This window comes from Leuciscus leuciscus (assembly GCF_965113295.1).
Source record: "Leuciscus leuciscus genome assembly, chromosome: 16".
Classification (NCBI taxonomy): Eukaryota; Metazoa; Chordata; class Actinopteri; order Cypriniformes; family Leuciscidae; genus Leuciscus; species Leuciscus leuciscus.
This window is the reverse complement of record NC_138740.1, coordinates 3,931,986-3,955,012: the sequence shown is the minus strand read 5'-3', so window position 1 is coordinate 3,955,012 and position 23,027 is coordinate 3,931,986. Positions and strand designations below refer to the sequence as shown.

At 36.7% G+C, this 23,027-nt stretch overlaps 1 protein-coding gene and 1 long non-coding RNA gene across 2 annotated transcripts in view; both read left to right on the top strand.

The window, feature by feature from the left end:
• LOC309478054 overlaps positions 1–23,027 on the top strand; it is a 56,732-nt gene that overhangs the window by 23,125 nt on the left and 10,580 nt on the right. The window lies entirely within an intron of this gene.
• cdx1b (caudal type homeobox 1 b) lies at positions 14,665–21,169 on the top strand. Its single transcript, XM_082140404.1, has 3 exons — positions 14,665–15,196; positions 17,553–17,701; positions 20,576–21,169. The coding sequence occupies exons 1-3, from the start codon at positions 14,791–14,793 to the stop codon at positions 20,771–20,773; spliced, it is 753 nt and encodes a 250-aa protein (XP_081996530.1). The 5' UTR covers positions 14,665–14,790; the 3' UTR covers positions 20,774–21,169.

The window sequence follows — 23,027 nt, the reverse complement described above, 5'->3', positions numbered from 1 at the left end:
GGGACTCGGACTCGGACTCAGACATTTTAGACTCGGAAAATTTCCCGAGTACGCTTGTTTCAGCGTTAAGGATTGGAGCCAATCACAGACATGTACAGAAGCGCATGAACGCAGTGGCCAATCAGAGGCGTTTTAGATTCACCATGTGGAGAATTCTCTCAAAATGTATGTTCAGAATCAGCACAAGCTTTATCCTTTCGCAAATCCCCTCATAAACAACAGAGCCTAGACGCGATGCAAATAAGAGATTCACTGTGCAGTGCGGACAACTTCAGTGTGACGAGAGTTTCAGTGAGAGTGCAGGGGCCAGTTGCATAAACATAGCCATTATGTTAAGACTGTGTCTTAAGAACTAGTATGATCAACTAGACGTTAGTTAGGGGTAATAATCAGTCTCACTGTTCTGTGTCAAATTAGACCAATCTACTTTTTTTTGTTACTGACTTTAAAAAGTTATTAACAGTCTTAAAGAATAAAATTGGAAGACTAGTCTTAACAGTTTATGCAACTGGCCACAGAACGCGGTAAGTAAGTCATGGCTTAAAGGGAGCGCTATAAATCTAAATAATAGTTTTGTTTTTCAAGCTTCTAGATAGAAGACCAGTTGTTATGTTCACATTGTAAATTATAAAGAGTGATAACTGCATTTAAATGTGGGAGTGAATCCGAGAGTCATGAAATTGCGATGATTGACACAGTAACCATAGCAATATGAGAACGTGATAACCCTAGCAACATTTTGGCTTTTAATAATGTTATGATTTTTGTTACATTTACACTTTAGTCATAAGTTTACATACACCTTGCAGAATCTCCAAATTGTTATTTTTATATTTTTTAATAAGAAGGATCATAGAAACATTGTTTCTATTTAGTACTGCCCTGAAAAAGCTTTTTCACATAACAGATGTTTAATAGCCTAGTCCAAAAGACAAAAGACAAACCCAAAATACAAGACAAATTACATAGACTTGATTTTTAATATTGTGTGTCATTACCTGAAGTATCCACAACTGTTTGTTGTTGTTGTGTTTTTTGTAATTGTTCATGAGGTTGTTCATGAGTCCCTTGTTTGTCCCGTACACTTAAACTGGCCAATAGTCTTTGGAAAAATCCTCCTGCTCATTCTTTGCTTTTCCAGCATCTTCTGCATATTTGACTCCTTACTAGCAGTGACTGTATAATTTTGAGATCCATCTTTTCACACTGGGACTCATACACAACTATTACAAACCCTGCAATCATTTAGTGATGCTCAAGGAGGAAGCATCCGTTAAGAGCCAGGGGGTGTAAACTTTTGAACTGGATCATTTGTGTAAATTGATCTTATTTTGTTTAAAAATTCATTAATTAATCTAGTCCTGCCCTTCGGAGGCTAAATAAGATATTAGCATGTAAAACAAAATAAGAAAAATGTAAACATCATCTTGCTCAAAAGTTTCCCCCTGGCTCTTAATGCATCGTGTTGCATTCTTGAGCATTACCTTGCAGATTCTGAAAGATGTACAGTAGGTAAACGTATGATTGCAACTATACATTGCAACATTAATTTAAGAGCTCAGTATTGAGACCTCTCGCCGGAATTTGATTGACAGGCGATCTGACCAATCATAATGCAGATATCCACCATTTTTGTCTGACAAACAAACCAAACCAGTTAGTAGATTAAAGTCAGTGGACTTGATCTTGAAAAATTGTGTGTATTGATTTCTTTTTGCAGTTCTGGTGTTCATTCATGTTTAATTCGTACTATAACTAGAAGAGATTATCAGTTCATGTGCTGCCTGAACTTAGCCCTACACATTAAAGCACCACAAAACAGTATTTATTGTATGAATTTCATAAAAAAAAAAAATTTGAAAGCTGAGACTTTCTTGTCTGTTGGCACACTGTCAGTGTCCTCTTTGCTCCGCAATATATTTTTCACTGTGTGAGAAGAACATGATGTGTGGAGTGAGAGCGTAATGGCTTGTCGGACGTAGCAACAGTAACTACGAGGGGCGGGTCTTTGTGAAAGGTCAATTTCAAATTATTTAAAGGACAATGAAAAATGGTTGTATTGTGATGTGTGATCGGCTGTGTTATAGGACAAGTTCGGTATTTTACACTTAAAGCCATGTTTTCAGATCGTTTCTGATGAAATACAATGGTTAAGATTGAAATTTGGACAAATGCTGCTGACCCGAGAATTTTCGGTTTCTGTGGTAGCACCCCCCCCCACCTCCACAATGGTTGCATAGGTGCACTGGAATAATCCTTCCTAAAACGCATTAAACTTTCGTTTACAAAGACGTGAAACTCACCGAGTGGTCAGGGGTGTTCACTGATATGCTCACACAAAAATCGCTGCAAAAGATGCTTTCCAACAGGTTTTATCGTAGTTTTTCATCCAATACAAGTCAATGGAGTTGGACAAAAACTACGATAAAACCTGTTGGAAAGCATCTTTTGCAGCGATTTTTGTGAGCTTATAAAAACAGCATGTATACTAATTATACAAGAATTGTATTGACATATGCTGTTTACAAGAGTTATAGCTATTTAAAGCAACTTACTCCAATTACAGATTTTCTATTAAATGTTTTGAGAAAATTAAAGCTCAAATAAGTGCAATGTTAAATGCTTTATATGAACAAACAGTAACTGCCCACATTATTGTCAACAAGATGACTTGATTGATGATGCATTAGGCTTTTTTTTCCATCAAACCAAACGGTCGTTAAAATATGTTAGCTCTGTGATGCAAGAGCTGGTAATGATGCAATGTAGGTAAACTTTGGAGCAAGTCAAGTCAAGTTACAATCATTTATATAGCACTTTACACAATACATTGATTGTTTCAAAGCAGCTTCACTAAATAAGCAGGAATATCTGTGGTCAGACCAGCTCGAATACCTAGGCCTTGAGTTACCTCAACAAAGTAGTCCTCTGGAGTAGTTTTAACTTCTTCTTTGTGTCATACTTTAATGCAAAATCCAAATGCCTTGAAGACCATGGCAAGACATGTCTCTAAGAACTTGTTCTCGTTCCTGTCAGTGGTGATCTACATGGGTCTGGTAAAGGTATGGACAGTGACAGATTACTGGAATGGGTCCAGACTCTACAGACTCTATAGGCTTTCAACACTTAAAGTGCAAGCTGTTAGTTGTGCCCGACTCACTTTATGCATATACATGTTTTTTTTCTCATACGCTATGAAGACAAATCCTCTGTAGCACAGAGACAAAAAAGCAATGGATGTAGCTACAAAGCATTCATGGCCCTCGTGGATGATAAGGTCTTGGGTCTGGCCCAATACCATTTTGGGACCTCCTTGAGTAGCACATCTGGGACTGTGGGACCATCTGAAGCTTTCCACAAATCACCTTTAAAAAACTGCCCAGTGTGGAAGCATGACACGAATCAGACAACCATGTGGTGAATGGAAATACACAAAAAAAAGTGCTGATGGGATCCTCCTTCCATTCAGCAAATGGAGATGGAGGGGGTAATCAAGTGATGAATAATCCAAGTGATGGTGGTGGTGGTTGAGGAGAGATCCCGACATGATCGTAAAGCGCTTTGGGTGTACAGTAGTACATATGAAAGCGCTATATAAATGCCTCGTTCATTCATTAATTCATTCAATGGACGGAAATGACTGTTCTAATTCCTGCTACAGTGTGAGACTGCAACAAGTGAGTAGAATTTATTCTGTGGTGTTGTGTAGATGTGTTCATATTTTATCTATTGACTTGAGATTTACATTTGAATATATGATTCTGAAATATGTCCCATTATTTTCCACACAGAAACATGGGAGGAGTAGATGTATCTGATGGCCTCAGTGGGTATTATGCAATGAACAAAAATAGAAAGTGGTACTGCCCCTCATGAAAAACAATACAACATACTTTTAAAATGAGTACAGAATTAACATACTTTAAGAGAGTATACTGTACTTTACTGAATGTAATGTTTTCAGACACTTATTGTTATTTACAATTAAATGAAAATGTATTATAGTACATTTATATTGCAGACAATTGGTTGAACTTAGTGCTTTTTTGAACCACTTAAGTAGGACTTGAGTACATCTTTGTATATAATTTCATACGGAGCCCCTAAGGGGACATGGTGGTGGGGAAAAATATGAGATTGGAGGAAAAATGATAAGTCAATGATTTACTGTACTTTCTCACGCAAACATTTTACGCAAAGTTTCTCATGGGAACTCATACATTTTACGCAAAGTTTCTCGGGGGAACGCAAACATTTTGCGACAAACACAAAGTTTCTTGGGGTAACGCAAACATTTTGTGATGAACGCAAAGTTTCTTGAGGGAATGCAAACATTTTACGCAAAGTATCTCGGGGGAACACAAACATTTTACTCAAGGTTCCTCGGGTTCCCAAAAATGTTTGCGACAAATGCAACTTTTTGGGGGAATTCAAAATGTTTCTGGTTATTCACGTAACTCTGGTTCCCTGAGAAAACGTAAACAGGTATTGTGTCAATTTTAGCTGATGCTTATGGGGAAAACTCCTGTTTTCTTCAAATCCTGAAGCCTGATTGATTCACGTCTGATAAGCCACGCAGAAATGCCGAATCGTCAGAATCTTTCAACTGAGGAGCGGCTTAGCGTGACTCTCTGGGCATCGTAATAGTACAACAAGCTACGTAATGCTCGTTCCCCTTATCTCAGGACACCAGGGTTACATGAGTAACCATAAACGTCACTCGCATTACTTCAGTTTTAGCTGACGCTTATGGGGAACTTAATCCAATAGCATTGAACTACAGGGGCAGAATGGAAGCCGCTCTGCGAGCCGACAGCTAGGGTGCGCTCGATTGAGGGCCATTAGAGCAGCTAGGGGAAAGGCTCAGACCGCAGTCGGAGCCTGCTACACAGTCCATAAGTGTCTCCGACTGACAACACCTGTGCTTGAAGAACAGGGATCTCCAGGTTGTAAAATCTGACAACGGTGGATGGCGAGGACCTGCTGGCCGCCGCACAGATATCTGGGATAGCGACTCCGCTGGACCACACCCAAGAGGAGGCCATACCTCTAGTCCATGGACTTGTAAGCCAGTGCTATCGCATCCACAATCCATTTGGAAAGTCTTTGCTTTGAAACCGGCAGCCCTTTATTACGGCCTCCAAAGCTGACAAATACTGTAGCTGCTCTGATTGCTGAAATTGGCTCAGTAGACACTTGGAGGCATCTGTCACATCCATTTTCCTCCTGGAAACTAAACCCAGTGTTACCCTGTTTTGGTAAAAACAGTGTGATTTCCAAGGGACCAAGGCTCTGACGCAGTCGTGGGTCACCCTGAGAGTGTCAGCCTGTGTGCCACGCATGGGGTAAAATTAGACCTTTTAACCAGAGTTTTAACCTTTTAACCCAGCAGCTTCTGAAACCTCTTGAGGAGGTGAAAGGGCTCCACTTTGAACGTGGTCACCATGCTCCTGATTTATTTGGGCTGAGTCAAAGACTGCTCCCAGGAATGAAATGCGTTGGCTGGGGAGCAGCAAGCTCTTGCCAAAGTTGACCCTGGCCCTGGTCCTCCAGATGGCTAAGGAGCTGGGATCTGTGGGTGCAAAGCTCCTGTTCCGATTGGACCAAAAGCAGCCAATCTTCAAGATAGTTGAGGATGTGGATTCCCATCTGCCTCAGAGGGGAGAGTGCCTAGTCTACACACTTTGTAAATGTACTCAGAGCTAGAGAGAGTCCTAATGGAAGGACTGTATATTGGTATGCCACCCCCTCTAACGTGAATCTCAAGAACGATCTGTGATGGCGGGCTATCTGGATATGAAAGTAACCGTGTTTCATATCCACTGATATAAACCAATTCCAGGGCGATTTTGCGCAAGGATTTGTTTGATAGTTCACATTCTGAAGGGCCATCTCATGAGGGCGCGATTCAGACATCTCAGATCGAGGATGGGCCTGAGGCCACCATCCTTCTTGGGGATGAGGAAGTAGCAGCTATAAAAGCCTGACTCTGCATTCCATGGGGACTTTCTCCACAGCACCTTTTACCAGCAGAGACTGAACTTCGTCTCTGAGGACATGAGAACTGTCATCTGAGACCGATGTTTCAATCATGCCCCTGAAGCGGGGGTGGTCTGCGAGCGAATTGAAGCTAGTAACCTCATTCTATTATCCCTAAAATCTAGCTTGACACTCCGGGGATGGCTTGACCTGTCAAGAAGCAAATGGTTGAAGTACTACAGGCTGCACCTCGCGCAGGCCCTTGATGCTTCAGATATGGGTAACGTTTGGTCGGGTGGAGGCGTGGCTTGACTTCCGGCTCTGCTTTTGGCTGGGGCTGGACGGGCACTGAGGCTGGCCTTGGTGGCTGCTGAGTTGGCAGGGCCGTCTTGGAGCGACTGGAGGCAGTGGCGAAGCTGGTTCTTTTAGGCAAGAAGTGACGCATAGTCTGCGATGACTTCTGGGCCTCGGTGTAGCGTTACGCAAAGCCGTTCAGTCAGCTTGCTTGCAGAGCGTTGCTGAGTCAGTTTGCTTCCAGAGCGTCTTTTTCCACTGCGAGGATCGTTCGACGACGAGAAGAGGCGAGAGAGAGGCTTCAGTCTCCTTTGGAGCAGCGAGATGATCTTTACGCTGAAGGAGAAAGATATTGACGATTCTGCACTTCTGGGTGTCTTATATAGGCTGCCAATCCCGCCCCTTTTGGTGGGCTGAAAAGCCATTTGTCTGTGAAAAGCACAGGTGTGAACCAATCAGGCTTCAGGATTCGGAGAATAAAAAAATTAAAAAATTCCCATATGTGATTGCAGGAGAACACAAGAGGATTGCCAAATAATTTTTACTCCCATCTCATTTTTTTAATTCATCATGTCTTTCTAGGGGTTCCGGTTACATGATTATTTCTATTGTCTTTGAAATATTATTGTAGATATTTGTTTTTGAAATATGGCAACTAATAAGTGTACTGCCAAATGTACTAATAAGCATTTATGGTAAACTAAAATATAACCTACTTTATTTATATTGAAATGTGCATGCCATGTATTTAAATATATTTGTAATTACACATTTGTAATGTAATTTAGTAGCCTACATTTAAAATATATTGACTTGTATTATAAAATATAAATATTAATACATTACACACTACAATTAAAATGAATATCAATTACTTTACATATACTTTATTTTGTTATTCAACGCATCAAAATAATTACTTCTTTAAAGCAAACACAAAAGATGTAAATATACCTTAAAACAATAATTTGACATTATTACAAAGCACAACTATTTTTAAATGCACTCTGATATTGTTTTGAGAAATCTAGTCATGAAAGTGTAGTCTCTATGTACACTTAAGTTGTCTTTTATTTCATAATATTATATTATCTACAAGTACCTGCAATAGTTAAGCACACTTCTTCCCTCTGTATGTGTGTAATATGTTTAATAAAAACAGATCTGTGTGTTCTGGTGTCAGAACAAGTAGGAACCACTTCCTGTCCTTTAGGAATCACCAGTGAGGCGTGAATATCTCATTTGTTGGTACGGCAACTAGTCTTTAATTTCCTAACATTTAAAACCATATAAAAGCAAATGATTTATTGCAGTACATCGTTTTATTACACTGCTATAACTTCATTTAATTGACTTATTTTTCATACTTTAATTTAATATAAACTGTCTTTAAATTATTTTATTTTTTTTATTAAATTCACATTTATTTGTATAACACTTTTCACAATACATATCGTTTCAAAGCAGCTTTACAGAAAATACATGTTTCTACATGACAATTTAGAGTGATCTGTTCAGAGGTGATGTGTCCAAGTTATGTCCGTATGAAATTTAGTTCTAAGATAATACAAATCATGCAGTTACTGTAGCTAACATCATGTATTCATTTAAGCAGAAACAATGATCTCATTAAAGCAATTAATACAAGGTGTGATCATAATGATTACAATATATGGAAAATTTGGCATTGGTGCATGTTGATTCAGAGTTGGCGTCATCTGAAGTCCTCGCAGGAGTTGAAGTCATCTCGAGTCGTCTCTTCACATCTGTAGTCTTCACATCTGGAGCTGACATCGTCTCTAGTTACCTCGGGATGAGCATCCTAAGATAAAACAGAAAAGCAAATGGAAAATAATAAGCATTTCTGCTGTTCATAACATTTCAAGCAATACAGAGTCATGTGCATTTCATCTGATATAGCTGGAGTACAAGGTTATGAGATGCGTCATATGAATGCATGCCTAAAGAGAAGCGTCTTAAATCTAGATTTAAACTGAGAGAGTGAGTCTGAGGCTTGAACATTATCAGGAAGACCATTCCAGAGTTTAGGAGCCAAATGCAAGAACGCTCTCCCTCCTTCAGTGAACTTAGATATTCTAGGTACTATCAGAAGCCCAGAGTTTTGTGATCTTAAAGAGCGTGATGGAATGTAAGGCGATAGAAGATCAGGTAAATACTCAGGAGCTAAACGGTTTAGGGCTTTATAGATCAGTAGCATTACTTAATAGGTAACCAGTGTGGAGATGATAAAATTGGTGTTATATGATCATATTTTCTTGACCTCGTAAGAACTCTCGCAGCTGCATTTTGGACTAATTGTAGCTTGTTTATTGAGGATTCAGGGCAACCAGCTAATAATGCATTACAGTAATCTAAAGGTCATAAATGCATCAACTAACTTTTCAGCATCAGAAACTGATAGCATGTTAGCAGTGTTTCTGAGGTGGAAGAAGGCTGTTATATGAAATACATTTCTGAAAGACTAATATAACACGCAGGTCTTTTACTGTAGAGGAGGAAGTGACAGTACATCCTTCAAAATGTTAATTATATTCTAAGAGATTCTGTGTACAGGTTTTTTGGTCTTATCCAAATTTAATAGAACAAAACTACTGGTCATCCAATATTTTATATCTTTAACACACTCAATTATCACTTTAGATGATTTAGAGATCTGGTCGTGGGGAAATATAAGTGCATCATCAGCATAACAGTGGAAACTAATTCCATGTTTTCCTATAATATTACCAAGAGGCAGCATATATTGAAAACAGCAGAGGGCCTAACACAGATCCTTGAGGCACTGCATAATTTACTGACGGTATCTTAGATATTCCCCGTTTAAATAGACAAAATGGTAACGGTCTGGTATGATCTAAACCAGCTTAATGCCTGTCCCTGAATACCAGTGTAATTTTGTTGTCGATCTAAGAGTGTTGTATGATCTATAGTGTCGAACGCAGCTCTAAGATCAAGTAAAACTAGTATTGAGATGCAACGTTGGTCAGACGCGAGACATTTGTAATGAAATTTTTCAGATATCATTAGACCAAATTTTTGCCTATATATTCCAAAGCATTTTGAAATTCCAAGGTACAATGAATAGTGGTTGGTAAAAAATAAATAAAAAACTATCTTGATTAGATAAAAGGCATGTTGACCCCTCTGAGGAGATAGGAAACAAGAAAAGCTATTATTTACGTATCATTGGTAGACTTCAAGTAATGTTGTTTACCTCTGCAATGCATTGGCCAAATGGACATTTCCATGCATGGATTAATAAACAACACTATACATAAACGAAGGTTTAAGGTAGCAGACAAGAATAAACTCAATAAACTCATGGAATTGAGTTACAAAAACGTAATATTATTGATAATACCTATAATCCCCTGCATGCTATAGATAGCACCATATTTAGTCACAGATTACAGCTGTACCATTGAATGTTATAGAATGTTTTTGTTTTTTTCATGGCCGTGAACTTCTTGTATCATTCCCCCCTTCTTCTTCTTAAATAAATAATTATTTTGCAGCTTATTGTTTCATTATTTATTTGTATTTGTATTTGTATTATACATCTATTAAACAGCCTACTGTTTTAATTGACTACTAAAAGTAAATAATTAAATGGTAAGTAGCCTACAATTACGAGTTTGACTGATGTTATGTTATGTAATGTGGCTATGATGATATTGAAGCCACACTGAGTGTAAGTAAGGCTATAATAGGTGTAGGTGTAATGTCGCGGTGGTCCTGCAGGGGACTGCATGAGACTGTTTCTTTGGCACTGGATTCACATGGCGATAATACAGAGCACTTTTCAGCCGCTTAAGTAAAGATGATTTTGTGATCCGTACGATCGTTTCTACATGATACGATATGCTTTTTGGAAACACGTTCCTGTTTAGTGCGTTTTATTTAGCCGAAAATAAATAAATAAATATAGCCATGAATTGTAGCCTTAAATAGCTAAATTAACACATTTCAAATGTGTGACACGTTTGAATTAAGTCATTTCTTAACACTAAAAATTAGGCTATATGTTGGTGTCATGTTAACTTTAAGACACCATACTGGACAAACGTGATTTTGAGAGAAACATCTGCATCTGCATCTGCAGTATGGTGTCCTACATATTGTATTGCATAACAAATATATATATATATATATTTGTTATGCAATATAATAGCCTATATTATATACAAATATACAGTACAGGCCAAAAGTTTGGACACATTACTATTTTTAATGTTTTTGAAAGAAGTTTCTTCTGCTCATCAAGCCTGCATTTATTTGATCAAAAATACAGAAAAAATTTAATATTGTGATTTATTATTACAATTTAAAATAATTGGTTTTCAATTTATTATACTTTAAATTATCATTTATTTCTGTGATGCAAAGCTGAATTTTCAGGATCATTACTCCAGTCTATCACATGATCCTTTAGAAATCATTCTAATATGATGATTCATTATCAAAGTTGGAAACAGTTCTGCTGCTTAATATTTTTTCATAACCTGGAGTACTTTTTTAGGATACTTTGATGAATAAAAAAAAGATTAAAAAAAAAAGAAGCAAATGTTTTAAAAATAGAAATCTTTTGTAACAACAATAAACACTTTTCTTTTTTCTTTGTTTTTTTGAAATAAATCAATACTTTTATTCAGCAAGGATGTGTTAAATTGATAGTAAAGTGATAGTAAAGAAGATTTATATTATTAGAAAATATTTTTTTATTTTGAATAAATGCAGTTCTTTTTAACCTTTTATTCATCAAATATATAAGGCAGCAGAACTGTGTCCAACACTCATAATAAATCAGAATATTAGAATGATTTCTAAAGGATCATGTGATAGACTGGAGTAATGATCCTGAAAATTCAGCTTTGCATCACAGAAATAAATGATAATTTAAAGTATAATAAATTGAAAACCAATTATTTTAAATTGTAATAATATATCACAATATTACATTTTTTTTCTGTATTTTTGATCAAATAAATGCAGGCTTGATGAGCAGAAGAAACTTCTTTCAAAAACATTAAAAATAGTAATGTGTCCAAACTTTTGGCCTGTACTGTATATATATTTGTTATGCAATGTAGGCCTACATATGTAATATATATATAATAAAAACAAGTAGCCTATTGTTATCTACTGTATTTGTTATCTGCTAATTTAGCTATACGCTACTAAATGTAATAAAAGCAAGTCTAATATAGACAATTGTATATTGAAAGCTTTTATTAAATTGCTATTTTAAGATATATGTATCCTAGTAATGAGGGGGGGGGGGGGGGGGGGGGGACTACAACGTGGTTCTTATACCCACTTAAACAAGCTTATTTTTTTATTTTATTTTTATTTTTTTAATCGACGTTATTGCCAAAATATGGAAGCACGAATTGGTGTGTGGTCGAATGGTCGAAGAAAAAGTGTGATGCCTTGTAAATGCAAGTACGAATTAAAATATTCTTTTTCACAGCTCGGTGTTAACAAGGGCAACGAGCACTCTCTCCGCCATGAGACGTCTGACTTTTACCCGCATTATTATCAACCATCAGCGTTTGTTATACTCATGTTTTTCTCTCCAAACAGACTAAATGTGTTTAAATCAACACTGAAATATATTTTGTTCATATATATATTTATATATATTTTATTTGTAATTAATATCGACCATTGAAAATCAGTTCCGTCTGTTGCTTTCTCAGGGTCAGCAAGTCGATGAAGATATTCTCACCCTTTTTGTCGAAAGCTCTTCCCATTTCAATCACAAGGAAGTCACACCTGGTTGTGAAACGTGTCGCTTACATCTAAATCCTCTCAAATCCACTCCAAACCCTTTTCTCCTGCTGGACTGACAAAAATCGTTTGCATTATGGTTTCCTCAATGTCTTTTATGGACGGGAGAAAACATACTGGTGTGCCTTATGTATTGTAAATATGATGGTTTCTGTTTGGATGTTTTCAGATGTTGACCTGCTAAGAGTTGAGTGACAATGTTAAATGTCAAGAGGAAAAGTATGAGTCAAACTATGAGAAATGACTAAATTCTGAAGAAATAGATGTTAGATAAGATGAAATCCTGATCATTTGTGTACATATTAACTCATTAAGTTTACGAAATAGGCCCATATGGATACAAAAAAATATCTAAACTAGCTTATACTAAAACAAATCTAATATCGAGCAGTCAATAGGATCAAAGCAATCTTCAATTACAGTGTTGTTGTCTTATCAATAGCTACAATTTTTTAATCGAACTCTGAAGTGAAATAAAGCTACACCGATTATATAATTATTTGCCCACAAACGCACTCAGTGTTTGTCCTAATATCTGCCACAATCATAAATATTATTGATTAGCAGCACTTATAACTGTAGCACAGATTAAATATGTGCCCTACACTAAAAAATTAAACAATTTTCACTACGATATCGCAGTAAATAAATAAAAAAATGGCCTAATTAAAAAATGTCTGAATTAAACGTGCAATTTTTAAGTAGAAAAACTGAAATAGTCTAGTATTTTCTTGTAGCTACTCCAATATTTATTTTATAAAAAAAAAAAAATGTTTACAGCATGTAGCTTCACACACTCATTTGCAGATGTTTCTCTCAAAATCACGTTTGTCCAGTATGGTGTCTTAAAGTTAACATGACATCAACATTTTCTTTCTTAATAAAGGTTTGATCTCACAGTGAACGATTCATACATTTTGATTAAGACATTTTATAAACCTCTCACATTATTTTATATCTTTATAAATCTTTTGATATATTTCTTATAGCCTAAATGTTAGGCTATATTTTATATCTTTATGATGGTTTCATTCGTCTCCATCTTTTTCTTTTTTTTAAACAGGTCCTATTTTATGGCCGTAGGCCTAGGCTATATGTTTTGGATGATATGGAGACTTGATATCATTTGGTATATTAATTTTATCTCTGTCCACCGACACCGACGCTTCTCTTCTTAAAAACGCTTTGAAAAGTGAGAGTTCAACATCGCAATCGGTACAGAAATATTCATTAGGCTATACATCCCTGAAAATACAGAATTGTACTATAGACATCGATGCCTGTTCACTGTCACTGTTGAAAACACATTTCTATAGTAGCCTAAGCTGGATGATTTTCCAGTAAAAAAATAAAATAAAATGTAGCCATACTTTAGTCAAATCTGTTGAAAATCAGACATTTGCCATAAACAGGTCCAGAACTAACAAATACATTAGCTCTGCTATATATTCAGCATTAGCCTATAGTATGTCTTGCGCAGATTGGCTAACGCGAAGGTTCGGGATGGAACACCTGCTGCACATTCCGTGTTCTAATTCAGCAGAACTCGAACAAGACGAGGTTCGGAATCGAACACTGAGGAAATCCCGTTCCATGTGTAGCCTACTAATATACGCATTGAAATAATCTTTCTATAACATCCAGTGTGTTATAAATATGTCTGCAAATGTGTCACATTTTAACGCACATCCCATAAAATCTAAAATGACGTAAATGTAAATGATTATATTATGGCCATGATCTTTGCCTTGTTCACACTGTAGCTGCTCCTTGTTTTAAATCCAATGATAATCAAATGTGTGTGTGTGTGTGTGTAATTACAATTGTATATTGTATACTCAATGAAGGCTACAGTAGGCCTATATAGCTACAATGCAATATTCTTTAGTAAGCAATATGGTATAAACTGGTAGTTTTGTTTGGCAAAATCTTATTAAAATAGTGACAAAGTTGTATTATGGCATGTCATTTAATTATAAAATGTTGATTTACCAATATATCCATTTAAACTAATCTTTTTTTAATGTAAAATGATATTGGAAGGCCACATTATGACTTAAAGCTTATGATAATTATTTTCTCCAGCCATGTTGCCAATAAAAACAAAGACCGAGCACAAGCGACACTAAACTAAAAACAATAGCCTACAAACACAATATAAAAACAAGCATAGAGTAACTTTTTTTTTTTTTAAACAAAATCTAAACAAATATATGATACGAATTTCGTGAATGCTTCTTTCCCTATAAGTTGACTCTTTTACTTGTTTTTAACAATAATGTATCTTACAAATATAGCGATACTTTCTTGTTAAATATAATTTTACCCGTAAGTTAAAAGATAAACCACATTTTACTTTTAAACTTAATTGAGGCTACATGTAGGCCTTTAAATGCAATAACCTCCTTCACGGTAGCATTTTTACGTTTTCCTAAAAATTAGCCAACAAACATGTTTGCAGTGGATAATTATATAATAACTCATTACATTCTTTCATGGGCCGCTGTGTTTCGATGCCGTGGGAGGGTGATGATCGTGATCATAAACGTGACGTCAGCCTCGCAACCTTTAGCAGGCACTGAGGCTGAAGGCTTCAGAGAATCTGTCCAGGTAGACGAACCGTCAGGTTATAGGGAAACCTGGGTCTGAGGAGCCAAGATCAATCGTGCGGGTGCATATTATGCACTGGAGTCATCAGGCGGGAAAATGTATGTGAGTTACCTCTTAGAGAAGGACACCAGCATGTACCCAAATTCCATGAGACACCCAAGCCTGAACCCTCCGAATTTTGTAACCGCACCTCCACAGTATCCGGACTTCACTGGATACCATCACGTCCCTGGGATTACCAACGACCCTCACAGCCAAACCGGAGCCTGGAACCCCGCGTACCCTCCTCAGAGAGAGGAATGGACACCTTATGGCCCGGGAAACGGACCTTCGGTTTCGGGCACCGGTCAGCTGGGCTTCAGTCCTCCGGAGTTTTCATCTGTCCAAGCGTCGGGCCTTCTTCCATCGTCCATGAACTCACCAGCCGGTCAGCTGTCGCCGAACTCGCAGAGACGGAACCCGTACGACTGGATGCGTCGGAGCGCGCCCCCGTCAAACTCAGGTGCACTTCAAATCTGAATGCAATTATTGCACTTTAAAAAGTATAAGTCAATTATGATTATTATTATTATTATCATCGAGACACATAACCTATAGCACTAATTGTATTTATCGTGCAATTTATACGCAAAAAAAAGAATTTTTACGTGCATATGATACGCACTTTATGGCGTGTGTACGCACACTCCACACCACAAATCCTACCCAAGGGGTTTACAGGGCGTATCATATGCACGTAAAAACTATTTGTTGCGTATAAATTGCACGATAAATACAATTCGTAATATAGATACGCATTTTCATGAGATCGTGTTGACATTAACTATCGGGTTCGCAAAAAGCCACTTTAAATAAGTTCAATTACAGCCTATATGCCATATGTAACGTCGAAACTGGTGAGCTCGGCGCCACGGCTACAGTTTTACAGCTGACAAAACTCCTCTGCATTCACGCGTTTGTCATGCTAATAGAGATGTGTGTGTGTGTGTGAGTCCCTTCGCTTTGATGTCACTCTTTGTTCTTTTTTATGCCTGGATGCCGAGAAGTCTGTTGAATACACGGATGCGCACGTGTAATTAACAACATACTAAAATAGGGTTAGGTTACACTTTATTTGGTAACACTTTATTTAACAGTGTCATTGTTACATTACATGCAGTTACTAGAAATTACTAAAAATTATGTATAATTACATGCAACTAACCCTAAAACTATCCCTAATCCTAACCATATAGTAAGTGCATGTAGTAGTTACTTAATATTACTCAGTACTTATAATTAAAGTGCAACAAAGACACCTTAAAATAAAGTGTAACCCTTTATTGTAAGGTCTCCGTGTTACAGTGTAATTATACATTTAAGTACTGAGTAATAATAATTAGCTACATGTACTTACTATATGGTTAGGATTAGGGATTGGTTTAGGGTTAGTTGCATGTAATTATGCATAATTTATTGTTATTACTACAATAACTAAATGTAACATGTGTAACAATGAAACTGTAAAATAAAGTGTTACCTGAAATAGCAGTAAGGATGTTTTTTTTTAAATAAACCAGAAAAAAGCAGTAAATACAAATAAATAAAAAGATAGTCGTGTAATATTTAATGAGACTATGTCAACACTTAGATCAATTGCTTAAACTTAAATTCGGCGGATCTCGGTGGATTATAAAAAATGAAAAATGCAATATAAATTGAGAACATTTAACATGTTTACATGTACAGTTGGACCTAATATATCCATCAGATGGGAAACAATGAGATTTGGAATCTTCTCAGTATATGCAGTAATAACTTTGATCTTTCAGGAAACTTTAGGGACCAATAATGACTCTCATTAATTAATTCCATGACATAATAGAAAAGCTGGGAAAAAGTCGTACATTTTGCTTGACATATACTCAGATGCGTGGGGATGTCCGTGTGAAAACTATATCACTCACAGTCTATAATATGAAAAAATGGATATGCCATAAAACTAGAATCTTGAGGCAATTCCTCAAGACAGTACTTTTAATCACTAAACATTAACATACATCTCAGTAACCAAACTGTCAAAAATCTGGAGCCAACCAAGCACAAATGAAGTATTATTAGCTCATTAACGTCCTCAATTTTATACATCACAATGAAATAACTGGCTTTAAAATGGAGGATTGTAAGAGTTGCTCGGCTGAGTTAATGATAACTGGAGATTATGGTCTCTGGTGAGATTTTGGATGAAGATGCTATATGGATGAGAAGCTAATTATCTGGAGTTCCTCCCTGTGTGTCTGTTGCCCTAGACAGGCGGCGTCCTTCCCTTCGCCGTGTGTGTGTTTTAATATTTAACCTGCCGGCCACTTAAGTCCCCTCTTGCCACTGACAGGGTAAACTAAGTTTGAAATATAGAGACACGATTCCAAAGACCTTTATAACATGGACATCTTGGTGTTTTATATATGTGTGCTCTTAACGATTGGCTTGATTAAGGGAGCAAACACTATGTTCCCATAGTTACTTTTTAATAGAGAAGATAAACACATTACTGCATTAACTCAAAAAGACCCTTTATTTTTATCACATTATCATTAATTATAGTCAATTTGATTTGTTTAGCATTTCTCACTTATTGTTTCAAATCATCCCTCGTGAACGCCACGCGAGGTTTACGAGAGAAAAGCCTTGGAAGGAACCAGATTTACACTGAATTCTATGCCATGCAAAAAATATTCTTCTTATTATGTGAAGTGAAAAAAGATTCATCAAAGAGACGTGTCGAATGAATTCTTAAAGGGACTGATTTACAGTTTTGTGTTTACATTTTCACTCGACTATTAATTAATAATGAATTTGCTGTGGTGTTTTTCTTTTAGGAGGAAAGACCAGAACAAAAGACAAATACCGGGTAGTGTACACGGACCATCAGCGTCTGGAGCTGGAGAAAGAATTTCATTACAGTCGTTACATCACAATAAGAAGAAAAGCAGAGCTGGCGACAACACTCAGTCTGTCAGAGAGACAGGTCAGCTGCTTTCATACAGCCTACACAAATATGATATCATAATCTTAGCCTAATCATGCATACCTAACGAGTTTATGATTACTCATATGCAGTGTTGGGGGTAACACATTACAAGTAATCAGATTACTTTTTCAAGTAACTAGCAAAGTAACATTACTTTTTAATTTACAACAAAATATCTGAGTTACTTTTTCAAATAAGTTATGCAAGTTACTTTGTGTTCCCATGTGTTGACTGACAGCTCTCCCGTCCCCATGTTGAGACTCATCTCACATTCAGTATTCTTCAAAATGAATAAAAAAAACAATATGAAATACAAACGCTGAATATTATGTAAATTTTGAATAATTAAATGTTAAATAATACAAATATAATTGATGTATTTAATCTCACTTTATTGACTAAAATATGAACAGATTATTATTTATCTCACTTGCACAAAAACAGATTCAGTTTTCTTCAAAATGAACAAATGCAGTGAAATGCAAACACTGAATATTACACAAATCTGGAATAAATAAATGTTAAATATTATTACAAATATACTTTATGTATTTAATCTCACTTTATTGACTAAAATATGAACAGATTATTATTTATCTCACTTGCACAAAAACAGATTCAGTTTTCTTCAAAATGAACAAATACAGTGAAATGCAAACACTGAATATTACACAAATCTGGAAAAAATGTATGTTAAATAATACAAATATACGTTATGTATTTAATCTCTCTTTATTGACTAAATGTGAGCGGTCAATTATTAATCTCACTTGCACAAAAACAGATTCAGTATTCCTCAATATAACAATATGAAATGCAAACACTAAATATTATGTGAATCTGGAAAATGTGATTCACATAATATGTGAATATAATATGTAAACATAAATGTTCAATAATACAAATATACTTTATGTATTTAATCTCACTTTATTGACTAAATGTCTTTGCTGCTGACCTTCCATGATCCAATTCATCCATACTAATAAGAAAAAATTACTTTAGTTTCATGTTTGTTTTTATTGCTGAAGTAAGAGTGACAAACCTGTCCAATTCTTCTGCGATCCAGAATGGCCAACACAATCTCACAGCAATTCGTAACTATTTTGCGTTTTGGCGAATTGGTGGCTAATTTGTATGCATTTGTACAGTCTCATTCGTACGTTTGCGTACGATCTGTTTAGACCCCAGTGACGGGTATGTTTAGGGGCGGGGTTATGGCTGGTCCTGCATAATGACTTTTTTAAAACCCATAGTTAGAATTTATACGAAATCACCACCTCGTACAAGACTTTTGTCTTCCTGTGAGATCGGGTTAAAATGGCAGCACAGCTGAAGGGTTTGTTTGAGCTGCACTCTCTACATGCATTTCCTTCAGCATGAGGCTTATTCATTTCACTTTTGTGAAAAGGCCTTTATATTTGCCAAAAAAAGAACTGTTGTTGTTGTTTTTTTTGTATTTGTAAAAACAAATAAGCAAGCCCAGTCCAGGTGAGAAAAAAGTAATGCAAAAAGTAACGTAACGCATTACATTCCATAAAAAGCAACTAACGCAATAAGTAATTTTTTTTAGGGAGTTATTCAATATTGTAACGCATTACTTTTAAAGGAGACCTATTATGCCCCTTTTCACAAGATGTAATATAAGCCTCAGGTGTCCCCAGAGTGTGTCATGTAATGTAAATTCCCATTTTTGAGTGGAAGGAAAAACATGCTGTTTTCGTGAATGTATCTTTAAATGCAAATTAGCTGCTGCTCCGCCCCCTTTCCAGAAGAGGGCGGAGCCTGAACAGTTACTCTGATACTCTGCCAAAAACTAAACAAAACAAAACATCTCATAAGAAAAAACAATCCAAGGCACTTGAGTAATTTGTTTTTAGAAAAATATTAAAAAGCCTTTATACTTTCATGGCCATGTGTGTGTCTCAAGTGCCTTGGATTGTTTTTTCTTATGAGCCGAACCATCCCTACACCCAGTGCAGCACTTTTTGCTTTCCTTGTATATAAAAGCAAAACATCTGTTTGGTTTTGATTATCATCTCTATCATGGTCATGCTCACCTGACATGGCAGTACTTCATCATCATGAAAGGTATTATTTGCGTTTTAAAGCCACATCAGTTTAAACTAATATGTTTTTTTGAATGTATAAGTCCATCCGAAGCAGGCTGTCAGATGGCACGTCCCATGAGTATTAAACTAATTTCTATATTGCGTTTAATCTGTCAAAAACACACAGAGTTCACATAAACACAGTCGGTTATGTCTATGAGCGTAAACAGCAGAGAAAGAAATCACATGTGTATATTAGATCTGTGTATTAAAGTGAAAGCAGCGTAATATACAGTTCCTACTGCTATATATGATGTTAATATGACCCAAACAACAAAAGATAAACAGAAAATCACTCACTGCTCTTGACTGAATAACTTTAGTAGCTTTAATAGGAATATATTTCTTACTTGAATGCTGCTGTTAAATGCTCTGGCGAGGAGATAAACATGGCGGACTGCGTACCGCTCACTGAGGGGCGGAGCTAAGCTAATAGGGCGGAGTCTGTCAGCAATCGTGGGCGGGGCTTATTCCATTGTGACGTCATATTGGAGGACATTCCTGAACGGCTCATTTTGAGACACTGTTTCAGATTAATGGGGAAAAAATAACAAACAGAGTTAATTGATTTTAGGTTGCTGCGGACACATAAATATGTTCAAAAACAATATAAAAATTAATTTTGCATAATAGGTCCCCTTTAAAAGTAATTTTCCCCAACACTGCTAATATGTCAGATATAGAAGAAAACAACTTTTACCTCAATAACTCTCGAGGGAATTTTTTTTTTCCAGTATGACTCATGGCATGTTGTTGACAGGTGAAGATCTGGTTCCAGAACCGGCGTGCTAAAGAGAGGAAAGTCAATAAAAAGAAGATGCAACAGCCTCAGCCAGCGTCCACAACCACACCAACCCCACCTGGATCATCTCTCCCAGGCAACATGTCCATGGTCACCAGTAGCAGCGGTGGCCTGGTTTCACCGCCTATGCCAATGAATATCAAAGAAGAGTACTGAAGACAGAAGGATGTGCAGACTTTGACTGTTAATATTTTTATACTGCCCTTTCACACTTAGACATACACATGGTACTTTAAAATCAACACATCTTTGTTGCGATGAAAAAGAAATTGTGACAAACGTGACAAAAGACTGTCTGCCGCATGGGGTTTTATTGAAAAATACAAATGAAAAGTCGTCAGCTACCATTCCAAAGTAAAGTGAAGCAACATAAATCTGAAAGGTTGTGTAATATTTCTCTGGCCGTGTTGGTTTCTTTATTTTAGTACTTTATTACCGCTGTTGTTTTGTTCATCATTGTAAACTTTAAAGATGTTTTGAGATTATGAAACGGACTTAAAATAATTGTGTATTTCTAAAGTAATTTGTATTAATAAAATAAATGTTTTATTGTGGCAAATCGATTCATTTCACACTTGCCGAGGAGAGCAGCGTTTCCACCCAGTCATTCTTTATACTATATCTGACATTATTAAATTGTGTCTTAACAGATAGCCTATCTAACATATATGAGCTAATCTACAGCCAAGTGCCAGATTCCACCCTGTGAAATACATACAGAGAATACAGTGTATTGAGAATACAATACAGTGCTGTTCGCATCAAGCACTGATTTGTCAGTTTTATTGAATGTGTTTTTTAATATTATTTTAAAATGTCCTTCTTTTTGCAAGGGTCACTGAGAAAATGTCAGGTGTTTCTGCACATTTAGAGAGAAAACGCCGCTGGAGCAGCATCTCAGGCCCAGTTTACACCTGGTATTAAGATGCGTTTTGGTCGATCATATCACAGATGAGGGAGATACCTTTCCGTTTACACCTGGTGTTTTAATCTGTCTCTTTTGTCCACTTTCACCCATACAGCAACATAGTCTCGGCCCAGATCCGGCCCACATCTGGTACGCGTTGAATCCACATGTACCAGATGTGGCCCGGATCTGGGCGGACACTACTTGGCATTAACATGAGGTTGCAGTCAACCACTTCTGTCCTGATTTCTTTGAGGGGAGGGTCTATGGGAGGGAAAATATGTGTTTTTTTCAGATCTTTCAATCTAATGGACAAAATTGCAAAAAGACAAAATAACAAAAAGCTCATACAATTTACATATACGCGACCGGAGACATGGAAAAACATGCAGAGCATCAACTTTTTTTTCTCTTCAAACCAAACTTGGGTCTTCAGCTGATTAAGGTTAAATCTGGTCTGACTAAAGCTCTTCTCATAATGTTCTCAGAGAAGACGGTCTTTTAGTGGCTGTTTGAACACATGAGCGTTTACACTACGAAAGCAAACCGGTCGAATGTGTTTTCGACTCCCTCTGGAAGTGGTGAATGTGTACGAGCTCAAACCGTTTCAGACCCTGTTTACACCTGTGTTTAGAGTCGTCCACTTGTGATCCAATCGATCAAAACACACCAGGTGTAAACAGGGCCTGAGGAGAGGACCTGTCTAGTCTGAGATCCACTAGGGAACAGACATCACTCGAGCCGGAGCTCGCGCTGTTTGCTCAGTGTAACGGCATCGCTGGATAAGAGACGAGCGCACACCGAGAAACTGTGAGCTATTTCATTATCAAGCACACTCTGGACTCTCTTATCAATGGTGTGACAGAGAAGCTCAGCTTGACGGGCACTGCATATCTCCTCCACGGCGTCGCTGAAACAGGACCTGTTTTATGACCACGTTAACAAAGCCAGGGTGTGGCGTCCAAAGGCCAGCGAAAGCCACTGTGAGCAAACAATATACATCTGTCTGCGTACATATCCATTCACAGAGTCCATATGCCCACACTCAGCCTTCAACTCTATTATCTGCATCTTTGTGGATTTCTAAACGAAAGAAGACATTTCACATGATCATTGTGATCAATATCTTTCAGATCTCCATCTCTGAATCATCGCACAGGGGGCCAAAAACCAATATATTAAATCCTACAAGTATCCTGATTACACATTAATTGATATGAGAGAAATATAGTGATTCTAAAGACACGCTGTTTTATTTAATACAATAAAGATGTTTAAATGATTTGGTCAAATCTGTCTTGTTAGGCTATACCTTATATTGTTTCATTTTCTTTATCATTGCTCTATTTCTGGTGAGGGGAGAAGTGTATAAACAAGCTTGCTGATAGCTCCCTCATGTCATAAACTTTATTGGGGGCATGTTGTAAAAATATTCTCACCACAGTAACAAAAACTTGTTCATATGCAATTCTGAATGAAGTAGCTACAAAACTTTTTTGGTAA

Coding starts and splice junctions, on each gene's coding strand:
- cdx1b (XM_082140404.1), top strand. CDS start 14,791: ATGTATGTGAGTTACCTCTTAGAGAAGGACACCAGCATGTACCCAAAT. Junction 15,197..17,552: donor CGCGCCCCCGTCAAACTCAG/GTGCACTTCAAA, acceptor TTTTTCTTTTAG/GAGGAAAGACCAGAACAAAA. Junction 17,702..20,575: donor TCAGTCTGTCAGAGAGACAG/GTCAGCTGCTTT, acceptor TGTTGTTGACAG/GTGAAGATCTGGTTCCAGAA.